At 43.6% G+C, this 23,355-nt stretch overlaps 1 protein-coding gene across 4 annotated transcripts in view; it reads left to right on the top strand.

Annotated features, from left to right (window-relative positions):
- vps13c (vacuolar protein sorting 13 homolog C) overlaps positions 1-23,355 on the top strand; it is a 339,816-nt gene that overhangs the window by 197,868 nt on the left and 118,593 nt on the right. For 3 of the 4 annotated variants that reach the window (XM_078200204.1, XM_078200205.1, XM_078200206.1), the window contains 7 exons: positions 1,808-1,975; positions 6,755-7,059; positions 8,765-8,912; positions 12,108-12,249; positions 14,439-14,572; positions 18,790-18,959; positions 19,862-20,094. In XM_078200204.1, the coding sequence (XP_078056330.1) occupies positions 1,808-1,975; positions 6,755-7,059; positions 8,765-8,912; positions 12,108-12,249; positions 14,439-14,572; positions 18,790-18,959; positions 19,862-20,094 (1,300 nt within the window). The remainder of the gene's footprint in view (positions 1-1,807; positions 1,976-6,754; positions 7,060-8,764; positions 8,913-12,107; positions 12,250-14,438; positions 14,573-18,789; positions 18,960-19,861; positions 20,095-23,355) is intronic. The other variant, XM_078200207.1, reaches the window with a different exon arrangement.

The raw sequence follows: 23,355 nt of genomic DNA, 5'->3' as shown, positions 1-23,355 counted from the left end.
ACCCAGGTGTGTCAAAACCAATCGATGTAGTGTAAATTGCGGTTTTTTCACAACTTATTTAGTGAAGTGCTTGTTTAAGCACTTCACTATTGTGACCTTGTTAGTCTATTACTGAATAACTGGGGAAAGAGCTACAAAACTCTGAGGACATGTACCAAACTAACTAACTAGCTTCTTCCCTGTTGCCATCAGATTTTTGGATGGATCTACCTCGCATTCAGTTGATCTTTCTCTACAGCCTAGCTATGACTAACACTACATTCTGCACTCTTTCCTTTCCTTCTCTATGAACGGTATGCTTTGTCTGTATAGCGTGCAAGAAACAATAGTTTTCACTGTATACTAATACATGTGCCACTAATAAATCAAATATGGTTCCCTGTTTCCTCTCTCCAACCTTTCCTGACTTATCAGGTTATGTTTGCTACCTTCCAATCCATGAACACTAGCCTAGAATTGACAGAATTTTGGAACTACCAAAACCAATGCATCCATTAACTCAGCAGCAATCTCTCTCAACCCTAGGGTCTCGGCCATTAGCTGCAGTGAATTTGTCGACTTCAAGCCCCATTAAGTTCTCAAGAATTGTTTCCTTGCCAGCAATAATATCCCTAAATTCCTCACTTCCACTAGATCCTTAGTTCACTAGCTCTGAAATGTTTTTGTGTATTTTGTTGTGAAGAGTATTTGTTTTAATGTCTCTGCCATTCTTTTATTCCCCATTCTATTTTTTCCTGTTTCTGCCTGTAAATGTTTACTTTTTGCACACCTATAGAATCTTTTACAATAAAAACAGAAAATATTGGAAAATGCAGGAGGCCTGGAAACAGAGTTAACATTTTGATTCCAACATGACATGGTTAGCACTGCTGCCTCACAGCGCCAGGGACCTGGCTTCAATTCCAGCCTCTGGTTACTGTCCATGAGGAGTTTGTACATTCTCCCTTGTCTGCGTGGGTTTCTTCTGGATGCTCCGGTTTCCTCCCACACTCCAAAGATGTGTGGGTTAGGTGGATTGGCCATACAAAATTGACCCTAGTATCAGGGGGATTAGCAGGGTAAATAGGGCCTGGGTGGAATTGTGGTTGGTGCAGACTCGATGGGCCGAATGGCCTCCTTCAGCACTGTAGGAATTCTATGACTCTTCGAAAGCTTTTGCTATCTGTTTTTATGTCTTTTGCTAGTTTACTCTTGTTTTTTTCTCTTTATCGATGTCTTGACAATTTTTTTCGGCATTCTAAAACCCTTTCAATCTTTAAGCTTATTATTTTTAGCATTGCTATAAGGCTCTTCCTTTAATCTAATTCCATCTTTAAATATTTAGCTTGTTTGAACTACTTTGCCCATGTGGTTTGTTATCTTTTAAGAGAATGTGCATTTGTTGCAAATTCTGAATTAAATCTTTGATGTTTGCCATTGCATATGCACCATCTTTTAATCTGGTTTTCTAATCTACCTTCACTAAGTTGAGCCAAAGGACCTGTTTCCATGTATAAACCTCTATGACTATGACACCATGTCACCCCACATACCTACGTAGCTTGCTCTGTTCAGGTGTAATACCCTAGATTTGGACATAACCCTACAAACGTTGACCATAAATTGATTGCTATTCTCTAGAGGCTCCTTTGCTACGAGGTTGTTAATTAACCGTTTGTCATTGCACAATACTAGATCTAAATTAGCCTACCACCTCGTTGGTTCCTTGATGTACTGATTGTTGGAACCAAACTTTTTGAAATATAGGAGTACAGTACAAATTCACAGAGATGGAAAAATTGAGCAAATACTGTTCTTGTATTGTTAGGTTGTGTCCATCATTGGTGATGAAGTCTTCAGCTTCAAGATGGTTTTGTGTAGCAATGCTACAGAGGGAGCGGATTACCTCGATATGTCAAAAGTGGATGGGGAAGTGACTTTGCAAGTGTGCTGCATTCAGTTGGTGTACCTTCACAAATTCTATATGTCATTGTTGGTAAGTATACTGCTTGCGAATTCTACACAATAAGCGTACCTCTGACACTAAATCCATGTTTGAAGTTTTAAGTATCATGAGTTTCTTTTAAAGTCATTTTGTGCTGTATTTAATGGGCCATGTGACACAATCGGCACCATTTTGGAGTGACCTCTCACTCTCTAACCCTCCATCTCGCTGCTGACCCTGCGGTTCACAGTCTTTGCTGCCCCTTGACCCATGACTCGTTGCTGGGCCTCCTGCTCACAGTCTTTGCTGTCCCTTGACCCTCTCCCTCATTGCTGATCCTGTCTCTGCTGCTCCCTGGCCCTCCCTCCTCCTGCGGACCTTCTGGTTCCCAGATAACCTCTTGCAATTTAAAATTGCTCGTCCTGACTGTCGCTGTTCATCCCCAGAGTTCTCACTCGCAGCAAGGCTTTGGCTGGTGGGAGAGGTGTCATGTGGAAGGTTCAGCAGATAAAGGGCCTGTAATTGTAATGTCCTAATTATGTTAGGGATTGTGGATTTTAAACAAAATGAAAATGTGTGGTTTGCACACGTAGATTCAAAATAGCAACACAGATTTATTGCTTTTTTTTTTGTTCATTCATGGGACATAGGCATCACTGGCTGGGCCAGCATTTATTGCCCATCCCTAGTTGCCCAAGGGCAGTTGAGAGTCAACCATATTGCTGTGGCTCTGGGGTCACATGTAGGCCAGACCAGGTAAGGATGGTAGATTTCCCTAAAGGACATTAGTGAACCAGATGGGTTTTTCCGACAATCGACAATGGTTTCATGGTCATCAGTAGATTCTTAATTCCAGATGTCTTTCATTGATTCCAGGGATAGCGGGACTGATGTATGAGGAGAGATTGACTAGGTTAGGATTGTTTTCGCTGGAGTTCAGATGAATGAGGGTGGATCTTGTGTGCAGTTCTGGTCACCTCACTATAAGAAGGATGTGGAAGCGCTGGAAAGAGTGCAGAGGAGATTTACCAGGATGCTGCTTGGTTTGGAGGGTAGGTCTTATGAGGAAAGGTTGAGGGAGCAAGGGCTGTTCTCTCTGGAGCGGAGGAGGCTGAGGGGAGACTTAATAGAGGTTTATAAAATGATGAAGGGGATAGATAGAGTGAACGTTCAAAGACTATTTCCTCGGGTGGATGGAGCTATTACAAGGGGGCATAACTATAGGGTTCGTGGAGGGAGATACAGGAAGGATATCAGAGGTAGGTTCTTTACGCAGAGAGTGGTTGGGGTGTGGAATGGACTGCCTGCAGTGATAGTGGAGTCAGACACTTTAGGAACATTTAAGCGGTTATTGGATAGGCAAATGGAGCACACCAGGATGATAGGGAGTGGGATAGCTTGATCTTGGTTTCAGATAAAGCTCGGCACAACATCGTGGGCCGAAGGGCCTGTTCTGGGCTGTACTGTTCTATGTTCTATCTCAGAGAGACTTATAAAACTCTAATCGGATTAGACAGGGGAGATGCAGGGAGGATGTTCCCGATGGTGAACCAGGGGTCACAGTCTGAGGATACACGGTAGACCATTTAGGACGGAGGTGAGGAGACATTTCTTCCCCCAAAAGAGTGGTGAGCCTGTGGAATTCATTACCACAGGAAGTCGTTGATGCCAAAACATTTAATGTATTCAAGAGGCGGCTGGATATAGCGCACGGGGCGAATGGGATCAAAGGTTATGGGGAGAAAGCAGGATTAGGCTATTGAGTTGGACAATCAGCCATGATCGTGATGAACGGTGGAGCAGGCTCGAAGGGCCATATGGCCTCCTCCTCTATGTTTCTATGAATTCAAATTCTACCATCTGCCGTTGCTGGATTCGAATCCGGGTCCCCAGAACATAGCTGAGTTCTAGTCTAGTGATAAGACCACGAGGCCATCCATCGCCTCCCCCTACTATAAAACAGAAAATAAAATGAAGCAGGAGCCAGTGGCATCACTATCAAATCATGTGACCATCTCTTAAAGCAATCATGCAATCACTTAAATATAAAACATCCCTCCCTCTACTTCTGTGATCATGACAACAAGTTACTCTGATTTTATGCACAGGATCATGAATACTCCAGACAGAGTACCATAAATCTTTATACACAGTCAACAAGATCAGAGGATGTCAATTCCTCTTTGGTTGCATATGACATTCTGGAATTTGGCTGTCCTTTACCTTAGAAATATGATTTGGAATTCAGGAGACACTTCTTCTCTTGAAACTAATTCTGCATCATTCTCATGTGGTATAGTAGCTGAGACACAATCATGAAGCAACTTGGAGTCAATTAAGTTTTCCGTAGTAATATTCACAATACTAGGCACTAAAGAAGTTGGTATTTCTGAAGATGATTCTGAGAAATCATTTTGAAATGACAACAATTGGTCCCATTTGAACCGTGTAAGAAACTTGACCTGTTTTTACGAAAACGATGGTACCCATTTCTCACTTGTGGCATAATTACCCACTAACACCAAATCTCATTGTTATAATGAGAATTGTTTCGCCTTCACTTCTTGTCTAGCGTCTTTTTTTTATTCATTCGTGGGACATGGGCGTCGCTGGCTGGCCAGCATTTATTGCCCATCCCAAGTTGCCTGAGGGCAGTTGAGTGTCAACCACATTGCTGTGGCTTTGGAGTCATGTGTAGGCCAGACCGGGTAAGGACGGCAGATTTCCTTCCCTAAAGGACATTAGTGAACCAGATGGATTTTTCTGACAATCAAAGAACAAAGAACAGTACAGCACAGGAAACAGGCCCTTCGGCCCTCCAAGCCTGTGCCGCTCCTTGGTCCAACTAGACCATTCGTTTGTATCCCTCCATTCCCAGACTGCTCATGTGACTATCCAGGTAAGTCTTAAACGATGCCAGCGTGTCTGCCTCCACCATCCTACTTGGCAGTGCATTCCAGGCCCCCACCACCCTCTGTGTAAAAAACGTCCCTCTGATATCTGAGTTATACCTCGCCCCTCTCACCTTGAGCCCATGACCCCTCGTGATCGTCACCTCCGACGTGGGAAAAAGCTTCCCACTGTTCACCCTATCATAATTTTGTACACCTCTATTAGGTCTCCCCTCATTCTCTGTCTTTCCAGGAGAACAAGGAGAACAATTGAAAATGGTTTCATGGTTATCGGTAGATTCTTAATTCCAGATATTTTTTATTGAATTCAAATTCCACCATCTGCCGTGTGGGAATCGAACCCGGGTCCCCAGAACATTAGCTGAGTTTCTGGATTAATAGTCTAACGATAATACCACTAGGCCATCGCCTCTCCTTGAGATTGAAGTTGACACTGTACCATCTCTGAAGTTTCTGGAGGTAATAAATTAGTAAGAAGTTTAACAACACCAGGTTAAAGTCCAACAGGTTTATTTGGTAGCAAAAGCCACACAAGCTTTCGTAGCTCTAAGCCCCTTCTTCAGGTGAGTGGGAATTCTGTTCACAAACAGAGCTTATAAAGACACAGACTCAATTTACATGAATAAATTAAACATAGTTCTCAACTTTCTCTTTAAGAGTAGTAATGGAGCTGAACTTTGGGTAGTCACGTGAGTAATGTTGCTATAAGATGCCAAAAAGCTATTCACACAATGTGATAACGAACCTTGTACTTTTGAAGGGTTAAAGAATGTTTCAAGGGTTGTACAGATCTTTCAGTTAATCCATTGGTTGATGGATGATAAGGTGTGGATTTTACATGCTGAATACAATTTACTTTGAGATAATCCTCAAACTCTTGTGAAGTAGACTAAACCATTATCACTAACCATCCATTCCAGTTTACCAGATTTTGCGAAGATTTCATCAAATTTTTCAATGGTCTTTTCAGATGTGATAGACCTCATAACTTCTTGCCATTTTGAGTGTGCATCAATTGTGACTAAGAACATGTAACCCTCAAATGGACCAGAAAAATCTACATGCACTCGTTGTCATGGCATTTCAGGCCACTCCCAAGGGTATAAAGGAGACAACGGTGGTGTATTTCTTATTCATGCACAGGATTGACATTCTCCCACTTCAATCTGAGCATCCAGAGCTGACCACCAAAAATAACCAAGTGCTAATTCCTTCATCCAGATCATTCCAGGATATCCTTCGAGTAGTTATTCAAGAACTCTTCCACACAGACTAGGAGGAATGATCTATCGGATAAAGTTTAAAGTTTATTTATTAGTGTCTCAAGTAGGCTTACATGAACACTGCAATGAAGTTACTGTAAAAATCCCCTAGTTGCCACACTCTGGCGCCTGTTGAGGTGCACAGGGAGAATTTAGCATGGCCAATGCACCTACCCAGCACGTCTTTTAGATTGTGGGAGAAAACCAGAGCACCCGGAGCAAACCCACGCAGACACAGGAGAACGTGCAGACTCCGCACAGACAGCATGGTGTCTGTGCGTAGTCTGCTGGGTCACTGTCTTTGTGGAGTTTGATGCAGCAACGCTGGGATGTTAACATTTTTATTCTCATTTTGTAAATCCTTCCATGGCATCGCCTCTGCCTATCTCTGAAACCTCCTTCACCTGTAAATGCTTCTGAGAACTCCAACACCACCTCTTGTGCATCCCTCACATCCTTCGGGCATCACTTGTTTGAACAAGGTGAATAGATTATAGCAGCAGTCTATACTAGACTGTGGGACAGTAAATTGTTGATTGAATGAGCAGTTGTGACAATACTACCCTAATCACTTGCTTACATTTTTATCTGTTTATCTATAAGGAGAATGTTTTGTGGCTTTTATATAAAACTAATTTTTTTAAAATGTCCAATAGAACTTCTTTGACAAGTTCCAAGCGGCAAAGGAGGCGTTAAGTGCAGCCACAGCACAAGCAGCAGAGAAAGCAGCCTCCAGCGTGAAGGGTTTTGCTCAGAAGAGTTTCCGACTGGCAATGGACATTAATTTGAAAGCTCCAATCATCGTCATCCCCGAGTCCTCCAGCTCGATGAACGCTGTGGTGGCAGATTTGGGTTTGATTACTGTTCAGAACAGATTCACTCTGATCCCAGGCGAGGGCTTCTCGGTGCCACCTGTGGTGGACATCATGGAGGTTCAACTAACGCAGCTGAAACTCTCTCGGTATGATACATTTGGAATAATTGATTCCGCAGATGTAATCTAACCTGCATGGGAAGTGATCATCTTTCTTCTCTGACCCTGATATTTTACAGATTCAGAATGTTCTTTGTTACTAATTCTATACCGGTGCATGAGGTAGAAATGCCTGAGGATAATTAATCTATTTTGAGCTCTATGCATGTACAATTTGGGGCAAAAAGTTAACTTTCCCTTTCTAAAAATTGTTTAAATCATCTGGCATACCAATTCTATGAATGAACGGTGTTCATAATTTCCATTGTGGAGGTGTGCAATAAGATTGGTTCAGCAAAGGATGATGAGCAGTGCGGACAGGGAGAGATGATCATGTTTGGCAATTGACAATTTAGTGACTTCGTCATGGAAATCATAGAATCCTAACAGTGCTGAATGTGGCCATTTGGCCCATTGAACATGCACCCACAACAATCCCAGCCAGGACCCTTAACCCCTTGTATTTACCCGGTTAGTCCCCCTGACACTGAGGGGGAATTTAGCATGGCCAATTCCCCCTAAACCGCACAACTTTGGACTGTGGGAGGAAACCGGAGCACCCGGAGGAAACCCACGCAGACATGGGGAGAATGTGCAAACTCCACACACTGACCCAAGGTTGGAATTGAACCTGGCGCTGTGAGGCAGCAGTGCTGGCCACTTTGCTGCCCATGGGGACATATAAGCCACATTGTACATGTCTACTCATTTCACAATGAGTATTAAACTAGTGCTGATTCCATGGGAAAATACCTTTGATTAATAGATTTATTGAATTTGGACGATATTTGCCTGACGCTAATATATTTGGACCTATGGTTGCATATTTGTGCAGTGCACAAACGTTTGCTGAACAAGTTGATGCTTCAAACCTTCAGTTAAAAAGAAGATTGTTAACATTGCTACCTCTGGTAGGATCTGAAAGCTCTCAACATTTTAATCAACACAAATGTTCTGAGCAGCACTCGAGGTGAGTTGAAAGTCCATGGCCGGAATTCTCTGGCCGTTCACACCGGCGGGATTCTCCGCTTCCGCTGGCGGTGCACCCCTGCCTGGGGGTTTCCCTCTGGTGTGGGGTGACGTCAGTGAGAATTCCCATTGACAGTGGCAGGACCAGAGAATCCCGCCGCGAGCAAGCAATGTGCCACTTCCCGGCGGCTGGGAGACTGGAGAAAATCGTCCCATATCTCCAAGTTATTGTCCCTCTGCCACACTCCAGTGATCGCTGCTGATGCATTTATGAAGTAAAAAGGGAGGAATATTTTCAAGCCTTGTGCTTTTGTTGGATTACACAGGACCTTGGGAAGTTTAGTTCCCTGTTGCCTGTTCCATGGCAGTGACTCGGCCAATCAGCATTGACTTGCCAACCAATCAGCACCCGTTTCTCCTGTAGAATCTGATGGTGTGAAATTTGACCTTGTTGTGTTTGTTTCTGATGAGTGCAAGATAGAAAACTTCAGTAACATGTCTTTTTTCAGCAATAATAAGGGGGAACACTGCTTTGAATTTGCGAGTGTCTGCTTGACATCTGCTTTCCAGCATTAATATAAAGTATCGCCATTGAGATTATATGTGTGTGTGCTTTTGCTAATTTTCTGCAATGATTTTGCATTCTCTTCCTCTGTTGGTGAGAGAGCTTTTGTAAGCCATTCTGTACTGGTGTCTAGGATTCTGCATTTTCTTCTTCCTTCAGAACGATCCTGCAGAAAGATTCAGCACAGCCGGAATTTCAGATTTTACAACCAGTCAACATGCTGCTGACAGTAAAACGGAACCTAGCTGTAGAGTGGTATCACCAAATCCCTGGCATCGAGATAAATGGAGATCTAAAGGCAATGAACGTAAGTACATTTTTCTAAGGCTACAATAAGATAATGAAAGTGAATTTGCTGCAGGGTTATGTGCACATCACTGTACCCCCCACTGTCAACATCCTTGGGGTTACCATTGACCAGAAACTCAACAGGACTCGCCACATCAACACAGTGGCTACAAGAGCAGGTCAGAGGCTGAGAATACTGCGGTGAGTAACTCATTCGTAAGATGTGTGGGTTAGGTTGCTTGGCCATGATAATTTGCCCCTTAGTGTCAGAGGGATTTGGAGGGTAAATATGTAGCGTTAGGGGGATAGGACCTTGGGTGGGATGTTTGTAGTTCAGGCTCGATGGGCTAAATGGCTTCCTTCTGACTCCCAAAGCCTGCCCAAAGCAAGGCACAAGTCAGGAGTGTGATGGAATACTCCCCACTTGCCTGGATGGGTGCAGCTCCAACAACACTCAAGATGCTTTACACCATCCAGGACAAAGCAACCCATTCCCTCCACCACCGATGCCCAGTAGCAGCAGTGTGTACTATCTACAAGCTGCACTGCAGCAATTCACCAGAAATCCTTAGACAGCATCTTCCAAACCCACAACCACTTCCATCTAGAAGGACAAGGGCAGCAGACACATGAGAACCCCATCATCTGCAAGTTTCCCTCCGAGCCACTCACCATCCTGACTTGGAAATACATCGCTGTTCCTTCACAGTCTCTGGGTCAAAATCCTGGAATTCCCTCCCTCACAGCATTGTGGGGCAACCCACAGAACATGGACTGCAGCGGTTCAAGAAGGCAGCTCACCACCACCACCTCGAGGGCAACTAGGGATGGGCAATAAATGCTGGCCAGCCAGTGACACCCATGTCCCACAAATGAATTAACAAAAACATTTAAACTTCGACATTTGGATGTTCTCTGGTCAGTGAATGTCATCTGTTTTTAATAGAAGAACACTTGTCAAATTGGAGACATGTTAACATGATCACTTAATGATATTATTCCTGTCGCATCTCTGAATTGAAATAAAGGCAGCAAAACATTTTATCGGGAGTTCTTATTGATAGTGACTGAGTGTAATTATGTTCTACCCTTTGCTTTGTTATCACAATCCTCTCTGACTTTCCCCTCTCTGACACGATGTGACCAATCCTTAGCAAAGGCCTCAGTTTCATCCTCTTGTTTCCCACCTCAAGGAATTTTGAGCCTCTCACCGATGCTGAACTCTGCTTTCCTCACATCCACTCCTTTGACTGGAACCTTATCCTGCAGTCTCTTACCCTTTCTAGATCCTTTCAGTGAAAGCTGCCAAGCTGGCGCCAGCAGTCTCGATTTCTCTGCTCCCCTCAATTATTCTAACTATCTCCCTCTAATTTTGGAGCACTTAATTACTTTAGATCCAGCATTGTCATCAAATCTGCTGTTCTTGTTTGGCCTACAGACCTCTATCGATTAGAGCTGGAACACCAACCTTTTGACACCACCTCTTCCAAAACCAATGTCTCCAGCACTGAACATCAAACCATTGTTTCCAAGACTGTCCCTGACCTCACCTCCTCTGAAGAACTTGCCTCACACCTGACCCCAAACTTCTACTTCCTTCCCAAGATCCATAAACAGGAGTGATCTGGTAGACTCATTTTTATTTGTAACTTTTTTTTCTCCTCCTGCCCAGTCTCTTCGCAACTACACGTGTGACATCCTCTGTCAAATAATGGGGGCAGCACTGCTCACTCAGCGCTATGGACCCAGGTTCTCTTCTTGGCTTGGGTCACTGTCTGTATGGAGTCTGCACGTTCTCCTTGAGTCTGCGTGGGTTTTCCACCGGATGTTCCGGTTTCCTCCCACAGTCTGAAAGATGTGCTGGTTAGATGCATTGGCCATGCTAAATTCTCCTTCAGTGTACCCAAACAGGCGCCGGAGTGTGGCGACCATAGGATTTTCACAGTAACTTCATTGCAGTGTTAATATAAGCCTACTTGTGACACTAATAAATGAAGTTCTCTGAGCGTTGAGAGTCTCTGGAACTCTGTTCCTCAAGAGGCAGTAGAAGCAGAGTCTGAATAATTTTAAGGAAGAGCTTGTTGATTAACACACGGGTGAAAGGGCACGAGGCTCGAATGTGGAGTGGAGATCAGCTGTGATCTTACTGAATGGTGGAGCAGGCTCGAGGGCCGAGTGGCCTACTCCTGCTTCTAATTTGAATGTTTGTTGTAAAATAGCACTTTTCAACCTTGCCTTCAAATCTCTCCATAACCTTGCCTTGTGTTGCTGTGGAACCACCTCCTATTTCACAGTCTCTGCTGTGCACTTCAATCTTTTTGTATTGTGTGTTTCTCAGCTCCCTTTATAAAACCAGTAAACCCTCTGCTTTACTTTTTAAAAGCCATCTTTACCTTCGAAATGAAACTTGTGCTATATTGATAAATAAAGGCGGCACGGTAGCACAGTGGTTAGCACTGCTGCTTTACAGCTCCAGGAACCTGGGTTCGATTCCCGGCTTGGGTCACTGTCTGTGTGGAGTTTGCACATTCTCCTCGTGTCTGCGTGGGTTTCCTCCGGGTGCTCCGGTTTCCCCCCACAGTCCAAAGATGTGCGGGTTAGGTTGATTGGCCATGCTAAAAATTGCCCTTAGTGTCCTGAGATGCGTAGGTTAGAGGGATTAGTGGGTAAATATGGAGGGATATGGGGGTAGGGCTTGGGTGGGATTGTGGTTGGTGCAGACTCAATGGGCTGAATGGCCTCTTTCTGCACTGTAGGGTTTCTATGATTTCTATGACTTGTTCATAGAATCATAGAACCCTTCCAGTGCAGAAGGAGGCCATTCAGCCCATTGAGTTTGCACCAACTCACCAATAGAGCATCTTAACCAGGCCAACCCTGCACCCGTACCCCTGCCCTGCCCCATCCCCATGGCCCTGTGCATTTACCTCGGCCAATCCAACTAACCAGCACATCTTGGGACTGTGGGAGGAAACTGGAGCACCAGGCGGAAACTCGCGTAGATACGGGGAGAACGTGCAGACTCCAGATAGACAAGTGACCCAAGCCAGGAATTGAACCCGGGTCCCTGGCGCTGTGAGGCAGCAGTGCTAACCACTGTGCCACCGTGCTGTCCTGTTTTTGACATAAGACCTCAGATTTTGGACGGGCTCTGGAAAATTCATGAAAAACAAGATGTTGATGCTTGGTTTTCTTTGTCTCTTTTTGTTTGCAGGTTACAGTTAGTCAGGATGATTTGACAATCCTTCTGACAATTCTGCTGGAAAACTTTGGTGAAGCCACAGGTGACCAGGGTGTTGCAGCAGAGCGTAAAGACTCTGACAAAGTAGTTGTCTCCGCCGCCAGCCTGTCTGAAGGTACTTCATTATGAAGAAGCTCACACTCTCCGAGAGCTGATTCTCAATAGTTTTGGTTTTTACTTCTGTTTTATTCATTTACAAATGTGTCTGCCTTGGCATTTGTTGTCCATCCCTCCTTAGGAAGCCACCTTCTTGTAACCATTGCAGTCTGTGATTTTGTTCTCATAGTTTTTGTCGCAATGTGATGCTAGGCCATTTCGTAGGGAGTGAGAGTGAACCAGATTGCTGTGGGTTTGGATTGAAATGCAAGTCTAGTTAAGGCTGGTTAAGAAGGGCAGATTTCTTTCTCTAAAGGGCATTATTGAACTAGAAGGAGTTTTACAACAATCAGTTGTTTCACGGTCCCCATTACTGATTCTTGATTTTCATTTCAGCTTTACTTAGCTAACTGAATTTAAATTTCCTAGCTATGGTCTGGGATTTGAACTCCTGCCTCTGGATTATTTGTCAGGTCTGGATTACAAGACTGGTAACTTAACCACTAAACTACTGCACTTTACTCATCCACATACATTCCAAGAGCAACACACTCATAAGGTGGTGTATCATATTATATCATGTATTATATAGGGCAGCACAGTGGTTAGCACTGTTGTCTCACAGCGCTAGGGACCCAGGTTTGATTCCCAGCTTGGGTGACTGTCAGTGTGGAGTTTGTACGTTCTCCCCGTGTCTGCGTGGATTTCCTCCAGGTGCTGCAGTTTCCTCCCACAGTCCAAAGATGTGCAGGTTAGGTGGATTGGCTACGCTAAATTGCCCCTTATTGTCAGGGGGACTAGTGAGGGTAAATGCATGGGATTACAGGAATAGAACCTGGGTGGGATTGTGGCCAGTACAGACTCAATGGGCTGAATGGCCTCCTCCTGCACTGTCGGGATTCTATATACCTGACCAGCCCAATGCCACCTGTCAGGGTTCCTGATATTGGTTGATCCCCAAGCAAGCCCTGACTGGCAGCCCGGTGCTTCTGCTCAGGGAAAGAAGGAAAGAATATTAATCATTCCCTTCCTGAGAACTCCCCAAAAACACCAGCTCAGAGCTTTGATGCTCTGACTGATCAGAGTTTGTCTCCTAAGATGCAGTTGGAATGTGGACCCAAGGAAACTAAAGATAGAAAAGGAGGACCAAAATAGATCATGTTCAAACATATTTTTTTGCCAGTTATTTCTTCTTGAAGACTATGCCTCTTGGGATACAAGTCCACAGGTATAGCAGCTCATCAGTACCTCGTGTGAGTCCAGATGGTGTTGACACCACTCTTGTCCTTTGGTATCTGGTACTGCCCTTACCTCATGTGTAAGTTGTTAATCTTCATCATTTAGCAACCAGGGTCTGGAGTTCTGACTGTAACATCTCCTTCCCCGGCCAGTATATTAAGGTTAATCATAGGTACTATGATATCTTGTGTAAGATCAGTCGGGGACAAGAATCTAAGTTTAATTTGTATCCCTCCATACTGGTCTTCCTGATACATTTATTTGGTTATTTATTAAGGTGCTGAGTCCATAGAGTATTACACTTTTATCACCAAAGGGAATCACTTAAAACCAACAAATATAGTAGTATTGCTGTGATCCAAACAAGCAAATTCTTGGATTGTTTATCTTCTCAAACATTTCAGAGTTCTTTGTGTAACATTGCAGTACAGTGACTGCTTCCCAGGGTAGATCGGGCAGTCGCCCCGGGTAGATCGGGCAGATCGAATGTTACAATTGTAATAGCAAGGTTCCAGAAAAGCAATCAGATGAATTTCGATTTCCAATTGATATTTGTTGAGGGAATATTAGACCATTCTTTAAGGAGCACTGCAAGATCCTTACTTTACCCCAGACGAGGCCGATAGGACCTCTGTTTCGTTTCTTAAGGTAAAGAAAATACCTTTGATAATGGCACACTCCTCAATACTGACTGGAGAATCAGTTTTGATTTTGCATCAGGAGTTTAGAACCCATTACCTTCGAAGCTGCTGACACGAATGTTGAGGATTGAATCAATCCAATGCAAAATTAGGTTGTGGTGAGGAGGACAGTTTCCAGTAATTGGATGAAATACTTCCTCCTGTGTAATTAGAGTTCAGTGAGGTTTGTTACTTGTTTTGTTGCCCCAACAGTCTCTAAAGTTGTAACTTATCATGAGGACTTTAGTCAATAAGCTGTTACTGACTGAATTCCGTATTTAATTTGTAGGTTGTCCACAACTGAAAGCAAGTGATTCCACCCAGATAGAATCTGAAAATAAACCTGAACCGTATGAGACCCTGAAGTTTGATTTCAAATTTGAATCTCTTTCGATTGTGCTGTACACTGAAGGTCTCAAACAGGTGTGTCGAATTTACTTTATCTAGAATTGAAAGCAGTCAAGTATCTTTTTTAAAAAATCTTTCAATGTTTGTAGAAGCAAGAACCGTTCCTGGAAGAAAATATTTTTTTTCACAAGAAGTGAGCAAAGATCAGAAATGATGTGGAGATGCCGGCGTTGGACTGGGGTGGGCACAGCAACAAGTCTCACTACACCAGGTTAAAGTCTAACAGGTTTATTTGGAATCACAAGCTTTCGGAGCGCTGCTCCTACATCTGGTGAGTGGCGAGGTAGGTTTCACAAACACGGCATATATAGACACAGATACAATTGCAAGATCATGGTTGGAATGCGAGTCTTTACAGGTAATCAAGTTTTTACAGGTACAGACAGTGCAACTGGAGAGAGGGATAATGGCCTGCGCTTGCAAAATCTTACTAATTGTCCTGGCTTGAGACAATTCACACCACTTTAACCTGTGATTATCTCTCTCTCCAGTCGCCTTGTCTGAATTTGTAAAGACGTGATTTACCTGTAAAGACTCGCATTTCAACCATTATCTTGCAATTGAATCTGTGTTTATATATGTGCCGTGTTTGTGAAACCTGCCTCTCCACTCACCTGATGAAGGAGCAGCACTCCGAAAGCTCGCGATTCCAAATAAACCTGTCTGCCTTTAACCTGGTGTTGTGAGACTTCTTACAAAGATCAGAAAGACAGGTTATACAATTACCTTTTGTTTTTTCTAAAGGATCACATTTAGCTGAAGCTGCAGTCCAGGTGGTCGGCTCAGTCTTACTCAGACTCCTGCTGGTCTGGATAAGATTATTAGGATTCCACTCTTTTCCACCACTCTTTTACAACAAAAAGCAGCTTTTGTAAGCAGTTCCATGTCCCTAGAAATTAAAATTTACAATCTATTTGGCAAAGGAGTAATAATTTCTTTCCAGGTGATTATAAATCCTATCTCTTATAATCCTTTCCAATACTTTGCCCACAACAGAAGTAAGGCTCACTGGTCTATAATTACCAGAGTTGTCTCTACTCCCCTTCTTGAACAAGGGGACAACATTTGCTATCCAGAATTTTACTTTTCTATGTCAAAAGGCTGCTCTAAGTTATCCATTCCAAAATATGATAGCTATCACACTGATTTGCCAGTGTCTTGATTTTAAAATTCTCATTCTTGTCTTCAAATCTCTCCATGTCCTCCCCCCTCTGTTTCCGTATGTTCCTCCAGCCCTAAAACACTCCAATCTCTTTGCTCAAATTCAAACCTCCTGGGCCACTCTAATTTTATTGATAACTGTTCCTTCTGTGTGGGTGGTAAGCTGCATTAATTCTCTCCTAAACCCCTCTGCCATTCTCAGCTCCTCTAAGAAGCTTCTTAAAACCCAGCTCATCTGATGGGTATCACCCTTTTTTGCGAATTATTTGATATCTGTTGGTGGGGTACCTGAGCTGACTAGTATGGCCTAAAATTTAGACGATACAAGACTCATGAGGCAGGTATCTCAGTATAAAGAGGTAACTTTATTTAAACCAGTGGCCGCCAGGAGTTCATCAAAGGGTTAAGTAGCTCTGACATAGAGCAGCAAAACCTTTCCGATGAATCTAACATGTACAATCAAAAAGAGATCAATTATAGTATTTTCTTATCACTCATTCCTGCTTTTCAGTAACTTTAAATCAATCATCTTCAGGATACATAAATCACCAATCATACATGTCAAATACTTTAGCCAATCGAATTCCACCCCCTCAGCATACTGGTTAATTATTAATCCGTGAAATCCGGAAGCTGACTCCTGTCTTGACTGACCCCATTCCCCAGTTGCCTAATAGTCTAAGACGCTTCGCCCAGAGTTCAAATAGACGTTCTCACGGGATCCCTTAAAGGTCACTCTAACCAGACTAACTCGTGACACCACGACTGGGTACCAGTCTCATCTTGTCCGGACAGTGAATAAACCCAATTCATGAAATGTGATTAAATGTTCTATATGTTCCTTCCATCTGAAACCTTACTGATAAATCTTGCATATTTCCAAGGTCCAAATATTCTCTCGAAATATGGCTTTGCCCTAATGACTTTTACCATGATGCCTTGCGGTAAAATGCTTTTTGACTAAAGTGAACAATATTCTTTAAAATCAATTATAATACATTCAAAATATCAGCACGTGTTTTACAATCGTAATCACTTGTTTGAATCAGTTACTACATCTTGTGTGTAAATTGCTTCTTGTTAGCTCATAAACTTATTTTAAAAGTCATTTCACTGAATACTGCTAGTTCTGTCAGTGCCTTAATGTGTACTAGTTTAAAAATCTTACCTCCCATTAGGGGGTCCCACTTACAATATCACTCCTTGGGCACTTTTACTATGTTAAAGGTGCTATATGAATGTGTTGGTCATCATTTAGACATCCAATAGCTAGATTTATTTACAGGTTAACAGAAAATGTAGCATATAACTGCAAACACAATGCTTTGTTTCCACAAGACTTGAACTGTCCGCGAGCTTAGTTCAATGGGTGGTGACTTCTATGGAGCCTGCTTGGGCAGTCTGTTGTGAAAATGAAGAGTCAAAGCAGAGGACCAATGATAAATATGACCCATACCTCCTGAATGTTCTGAATCTCCAGAGTCAAACTTCAGCAAACTATGATACTAGTCATGACCAGTAGATTCATAGTCATACAGCGCAGAAAAGACTCTCAGGCCCATCGAGCCTGACCAGCCAATAACTACCACTGAAGGCACGCTAATTCCATTTTCCAACACTTGTTTCCATGTGCTTGAATGTTATGATATTTCAAATGCTCATTCAAATAATCTTTAAAAGTTGTAAGGTTCCCAGCCTCTACTACCTTCCCAGGTACTGCATTCCATTTTCCCACCATCCTCTGTTTTTCTTTCTCAAATCCCCTCTGAATCTCCTGCCCCTTGCCCTAAAACTATGCTGCCTAGTGATTGACCCCCTCAACCACGAGGAACAGCTGTTCCCGACTCACCCTGTCCATCTATACACTTCAATCATGTCCCCCCCCGCCCTCAGCCTTCTCTGCTCTCAAGAAAACAGTCTGGGACCTTTGCTCTTTGTGACATATATAAATGACTTGGGTGAAAACATAGATGGATCGTTTAGTAAATTTGCAGTCGACACAAAGATAGATGGATAGTGTAGAACGTTGTCAAAAGACACAGTGGGATATAGATCAATTGCAATTATTGGTGAAGAAATGGCAGATGGAGTTTAATCTGGGCAAGTGTGAAGTGCTGCACTTTGGGAGATCAAATATTTTGGGTAAGTATACAGTTAATGGAAGGACCCGGAACAGCATTGATGTACAGAGGGATCTTGGGGTTCAAGTCCATAGCTCCCTGAAAGTGGCCACATAAGAGATAGGGTAGTAAAGAAGGCAAATGGCATGCTTGCTTTTATTGGTCAGGGCATTGAGTACAAGAGTCAGGATGTCATGTTGCAGTTTTATCAAACTTTGGTTAGGCCGCACTTAGAGTATTGCATTCAGTTCTGGTCGCTATATTACAGGAAGGATGTGGAGATTTTGGAGAGGGTGCAGAAGAGGTTTACCAGGATGCTGCCTGGATTGGAGGATATGAGCTTTAAGGAGAGGCTGGATAGACTATGGCTCTTTTCTCTGGAGCAGCGGAGGCTGAGGGGAGACCTGATAAAAGTCTATAATATGAGGGGCATAGATAGGGTTGACAGTCAGAATCTTTTTCCCAGAGTTGAAATATCTAATACTAGGGGGCAAGCACTTAAGGTGAAGGGGGAAAGTTCAGAGAAGATGAGGGGCAAGTATTTTTACACAGAGAGGGATAGGTGTCTGGAACGTGCAGCCAGGGGTGGTGGTGGAGGCAGATATGATAGGGGCTTTTAGAGAAGCACATAAATATGCAACGAATAGAGAGATATGACCAAGGGCAGGCAGAAGGGATTAGTTTGATTTGGCGTCAGGTTTGGCACATTTAACTTCATGATTCTTCTTTATGTGCATACTCTGCAGAGGATTCCACTTTCTCCCATTGTATATCATTGGTGCAGATGTATATGCGATGCACTGATGCACTAACCTTTTGCACTTATACTGATATTTGAGCTTTTTGGTGTACATGCTGAAATCCACAGCTTCCTAGCTGGAAGGCTGTTTTATTGAGAAGGCCACTCCGCGATCGCTTGTAAAATGATTCTCTTTATTTTGCTCACTGTAGACTACTGACCGTCAGCAGCGTCTGGAAAGTTCCCGCCTCGGCGAATTCAGGCTGCATCTCACCACAGCCTCCGGGATGATGTTCACAAACGGGTCGCTGAATTTTGACATTAATCTCACCACATGTACACTGGATGATCTAAGGGAGGGGATTGAAAAGGTTACACACAGGTTAGAATGAATTAATGATCTCTTTAAATCCCCCAGTTGTGTACTAATCTCAGAAATCACTATCAGTTCTTTTTGCCATTTATTTTCTTTTCAAATAATGGGATGCCATGGTGGCACAGTGGTTAGCAGTGCTGCCTCACACTGCCAGGAACCCGGGTTCGATCCCGGGCTTGGGTGCTTGTGTGGAGTCTGCACGTTCTCCCTGTGTCTGCGGGGCTTTCCTCCGGGTGCTGTGGTTCCCTCCCACAGTCCAAAGATGTGTGGGTTAGGTGGATCGGTCACGCTAAATTGTCCCTTAGTGTCCCAAGGTGTTTAGTTGAGATGGATTAACCACGCAAAATGTGTGGGCTTAGGGGATGGGGGGGGGGGGGGGGGGGTGTGTCTGTTTAAGGTACTCTGTCAGAGAGTCGGTGCAGACCTGATGACCTCTTCTGCACTGTGAGGATTCTATGAATGACCTCTGGTCAGTGTGAAACAATTTAATTTCACTTGTTCTGTAAACAATCACCTTACAATGGATGCTATGTTAATATAGGAATATCCTAATAAATTCCAAGAATCGGACAACTGGAATAACTTCATTCCTGTAACTATTGTAAATGTTAAAAAAGAAAATTTAGATGAAATTGACAGATTTGCTTGTGTTGCTATTTTTCCCCATCTCTCTCCACTCATGAATTATCTGCCTCTGGAATGTGCCCCCTATTCTGTGTCTCTCTCTACTTTTCTCCACCTACAAATTTCCTCACTGCTTTCCCCTTTCGAGCACTGTTTTATAAATCTGTTTCCTTCCTCTTCATTCTTTGTCTCATTTCTAAATTATCCCGCATCAGAGTTTAAATCTCAAATTACTGCACTGCCATGTATAAATGATCAGAATGCTTCCTTTCCTTTCTTCACAGAATGATTGAGAAAAAGCAAGGTGCTCAGGAGAACGTCATGATTGAGTTGAAATACAACCAGACAGAGACTGAGACGTTGATCATTGCTGTCCTGGAACATTTGTACCTTTGTGCTAGTGTGGAGTTCCTGCTGAATGTGGCAGATTTCTTCATCAAAGCTATGCCTGAACAGTCAGCAGACAAATCTACCCCGTTATATCTGAAGCAAACTGGAAAGTCCCCTCACAACAGCGGTTGGTATAATTTGTCTGCACATCCCAAATACAAATATTTTATTTTGCCATGCTTTACTTTAAAAATTGTTAATTTCTAACAGGAAAGTAGAATAAAGTAAAATAGTTTGATCAACCATGATCAAGATGAATGATGGAGCAGGCTTGAAGGGCTGAATGGTCGACTCCTGCTTCTAGTTTCTATATAGGTCAGCTTAGCTCTTCTGAGGTGTAAAGATTACTGACATTCTAGGGGTAAAAGTACACATTACTTAATTCTCCTTTACAGAAAACAACTTTTTTGGGGAATTATTTTTGACCGAAAATAATATTTTAGAATTATAATCAAATGGCATTCAATATTTAAAAGTATTAATTTTTGGATAAAATGCTAGCCGAGGAAGAGAAGCTGGAGGATTCTGCATTACTTTTACTGATGTTCATGGACAGTGTGATTGATGTTTATTGTGAGTGGTATTATGCTTCATTTGGATTTCAGTGTATTCATGAGGATTGTGTGTGAAGGATCTGATACAAAATAGCTGCTACTGCGCACTGCTGCCACTGTGGCTGATTCACTCCAGTTGGGGAATCGCAGTGGCACCTGGCTGTTGCGCAGTTTCTGGGATTTGGCTAAATAATGACTTGAAAGAGAAGGGAATAGAGAGTTATGCTGATAATTCATTGATAAAAGGTTGGGAGGAGAATTGATTGGAACAGAAATGCTGGCATGAACTTTTTCCTAGGGTGGAAGAGTCAATTACTAGGAGGCATAGGTTTAAGGTGTGAGGGGCGAGGTTTAAACGAGATGTACGAGGCAGATTTTTTACGCAGAGAGTAGTGGGTGCCTGGAACTTGTTGCCGGTGGAGGTAGTGGAAGCGGATACGGTAGTGACTTTTAAGGGGCGTCTGGACAAATACATGAATAGGATGGGAATAGAGGGATATGGTCCCCGGAAGGGTAGGAGGTTTTAGTCAAGTCGGGCAGCATGGTCGGTGCAGACTTGGAGGGCCGAAGGGCCTGTTCCTGTGCTGTAATTTTCTTTGTTCTTTGAACTGGTTGGGCTGAATGGCCTGTGTCTGTGCTATAAATTCTCTGTAATTGTTAGTAATCATAATACAATTGCCCCAAACTTCAATTCCGGCCTCAGGTCACTGTCTGTGTGGAGGTTGCACGTTCTCCTCGTGTCTGTGTGGGTTTCCTCTGGGTGCTCTGGTTTCCTCCCACAGTCAAAAGATGTGCAGGTTAGGTTGATTGGCCATGATAAATTGCCCCTTAGTGTCCTGGAATGCTTGGTTAGAGGGATTAGTGGGGAAAGTATGTGGGTTTACAGGGATAGGACCTGGGTGGGATTGTTGTCAGTGCAGACTCGATGGGCCGAATGGCCTGCTTCTGCACTGTAGGGCTTCTGTGATTCTAAATGGACCCTAGTGTCAGGGGGATTAGCAGGGTAAATATGTGAGGTTACGGGAATAGGGCCTGGGTGGGATTGTGGTCGGTGCAGACTCGATGGGCCGAAGGCCTCCTTCTGTACTGTAGGGATTCTGTGAAACTTGTGAGGTGAATGATTGCGCTGTTGCATGTAGATATGATGATAACAAAAATTCAGTCTTTTGTCTAAGGTTATGGGGCTGGGGAATGGGAGCCATGACTTTTTCCGGGTCCTGAACATACCCCCTCGTTCAGTTGGGGGGAGGAAACGGTCACTCGTTGCTAATTTGACTAGGGTAGCGTGGAGACAGATTCCCCACGCCATTCAGGGCAGAAGGCGATCATCTGGAAGCTGGACGGCCAATTGGACGCCTTCCTGCCAACCAGAGGCCTTCCAGCTACACAGGAGCCAGCTGATTGTAATGATTGGCTGGAGAGAACTTCAATATGAATGTGCCCCTCAACAGCCTTTTCAAAAGTTTAATTAAAAAATAGAAAAAGCAACCAAGCCACACTGTGGGGGTGATGGGTTGTGGCTCTGAAGGGCAGCTTTTGCCTGCACTCATACCCAGGCAGAGAGGGCCTGTTGGCCTATTGGGAGTGCTGCCACCCTAGCCTTCCACTGGGTGCCTGTCTCCAGATAGTTGAACTGCCTCCCTTCGGATCAAGAAACTGGAGCCTGAATGGAAAATTCCAGTCAGCCTTTATTGCTTACTGTTAATGAGGCTAATTAGCTACCTCAGGCAGCACTTGACAAAAATGGCTGATGCCAGGAGCAGGTGAGGAAACTGGCATGGCTGCAGGTGCCTGTATTTGAAGGCTCTGTCCGCCTCCATTCCTGACCTCAGTGTAGCCTGAAAATACAGCCCAAAGTAAGTTTGCTACCACTGCTGTTGCTTATATTAAACATTTGACTACTCTTGTATTTAAATATTCTACTCAAAATGATACTGATATCCTGGTGTCGTATAACAGGGTGGCATGGTGGCACAGTGGTTAGCATTGCTGCCTCACAACACAAGGGACCTGGGTTCAATTCCAGCCTTGGGTGACTATCTGTGTGGAGTCTGCAAGTTCTCCCCATGTCTGCATAGGTTTCCTCCGGGTGCTCCAGTTTCCTTCCACAGTCCAAATATGTACAGGTTAGGGGGATTGGCCATGCTAAATTGCCCCTTCGTGTCCAAAGATGTGCAGGTTAGGTGGATTGGCCATGGTAAATTGCCCCTTAGTGTCCAAAGATGTGCAGGTTAGGAGGATTAGCCGTGCTAAATTGCCCCTTAGTCCAAAGATGTGCGGGTTAGGAGGATTAGCCATGGTAAATTGCCCCTTGGTTTCCAAAGATGTGCAGGTTAGGGAGATTAGCAGGCTAAGTAGGTGGGGTTATAGGGCTTGGGTAAAATAATCCGTCCGCAAGTTGGTGCGGACTTGATGGGCCAAATGGCCTCCTTCTGCACTGTAGGGATTCAATGATTCTATGAAATGTTCTCCATTCCACAGGCATTTTATTTGATGCTCTGTGCCTGTGGAATGTAAGGGACAAAGAATTAATCATTAAAAAAAATATTGCTGTATTAATATACTTTACGCAATTTAATTAAAGCCCAAAACCTTACTCGGAAACAGAGCAGATCTTCATCTTTGCAGTCACGTTTAAGTGTTGCATAAGGCAGTGTTCTCTCTAAGCTGTTCCCCTCAGCAACCTGAGCATCCCCATGTGGGCCATGCACAAATTGAGCTGCTTAGCAGCTGTACAAAAAAATTGAAAGGATCTTGAGATAAATCACCTGTAAAAAGATTAGTTGGAATGTTTCTGTGGAATATGTTTTGCATTTCGTAAGTCCCAAATGAAG

Source organism: Mustelus asterias, chromosome 29 (genome assembly GCF_964213995.1).
Source record: "Mustelus asterias chromosome 29, sMusAst1.hap1.1, whole genome shotgun sequence".
In the NCBI taxonomy this organism is placed as follows: Eukaryota; Metazoa; Chordata; class Chondrichthyes; order Carcharhiniformes; family Triakidae; genus Mustelus; species Mustelus asterias.
This window is presented reverse-complemented; position numbering and strand designations above follow the sequence as displayed.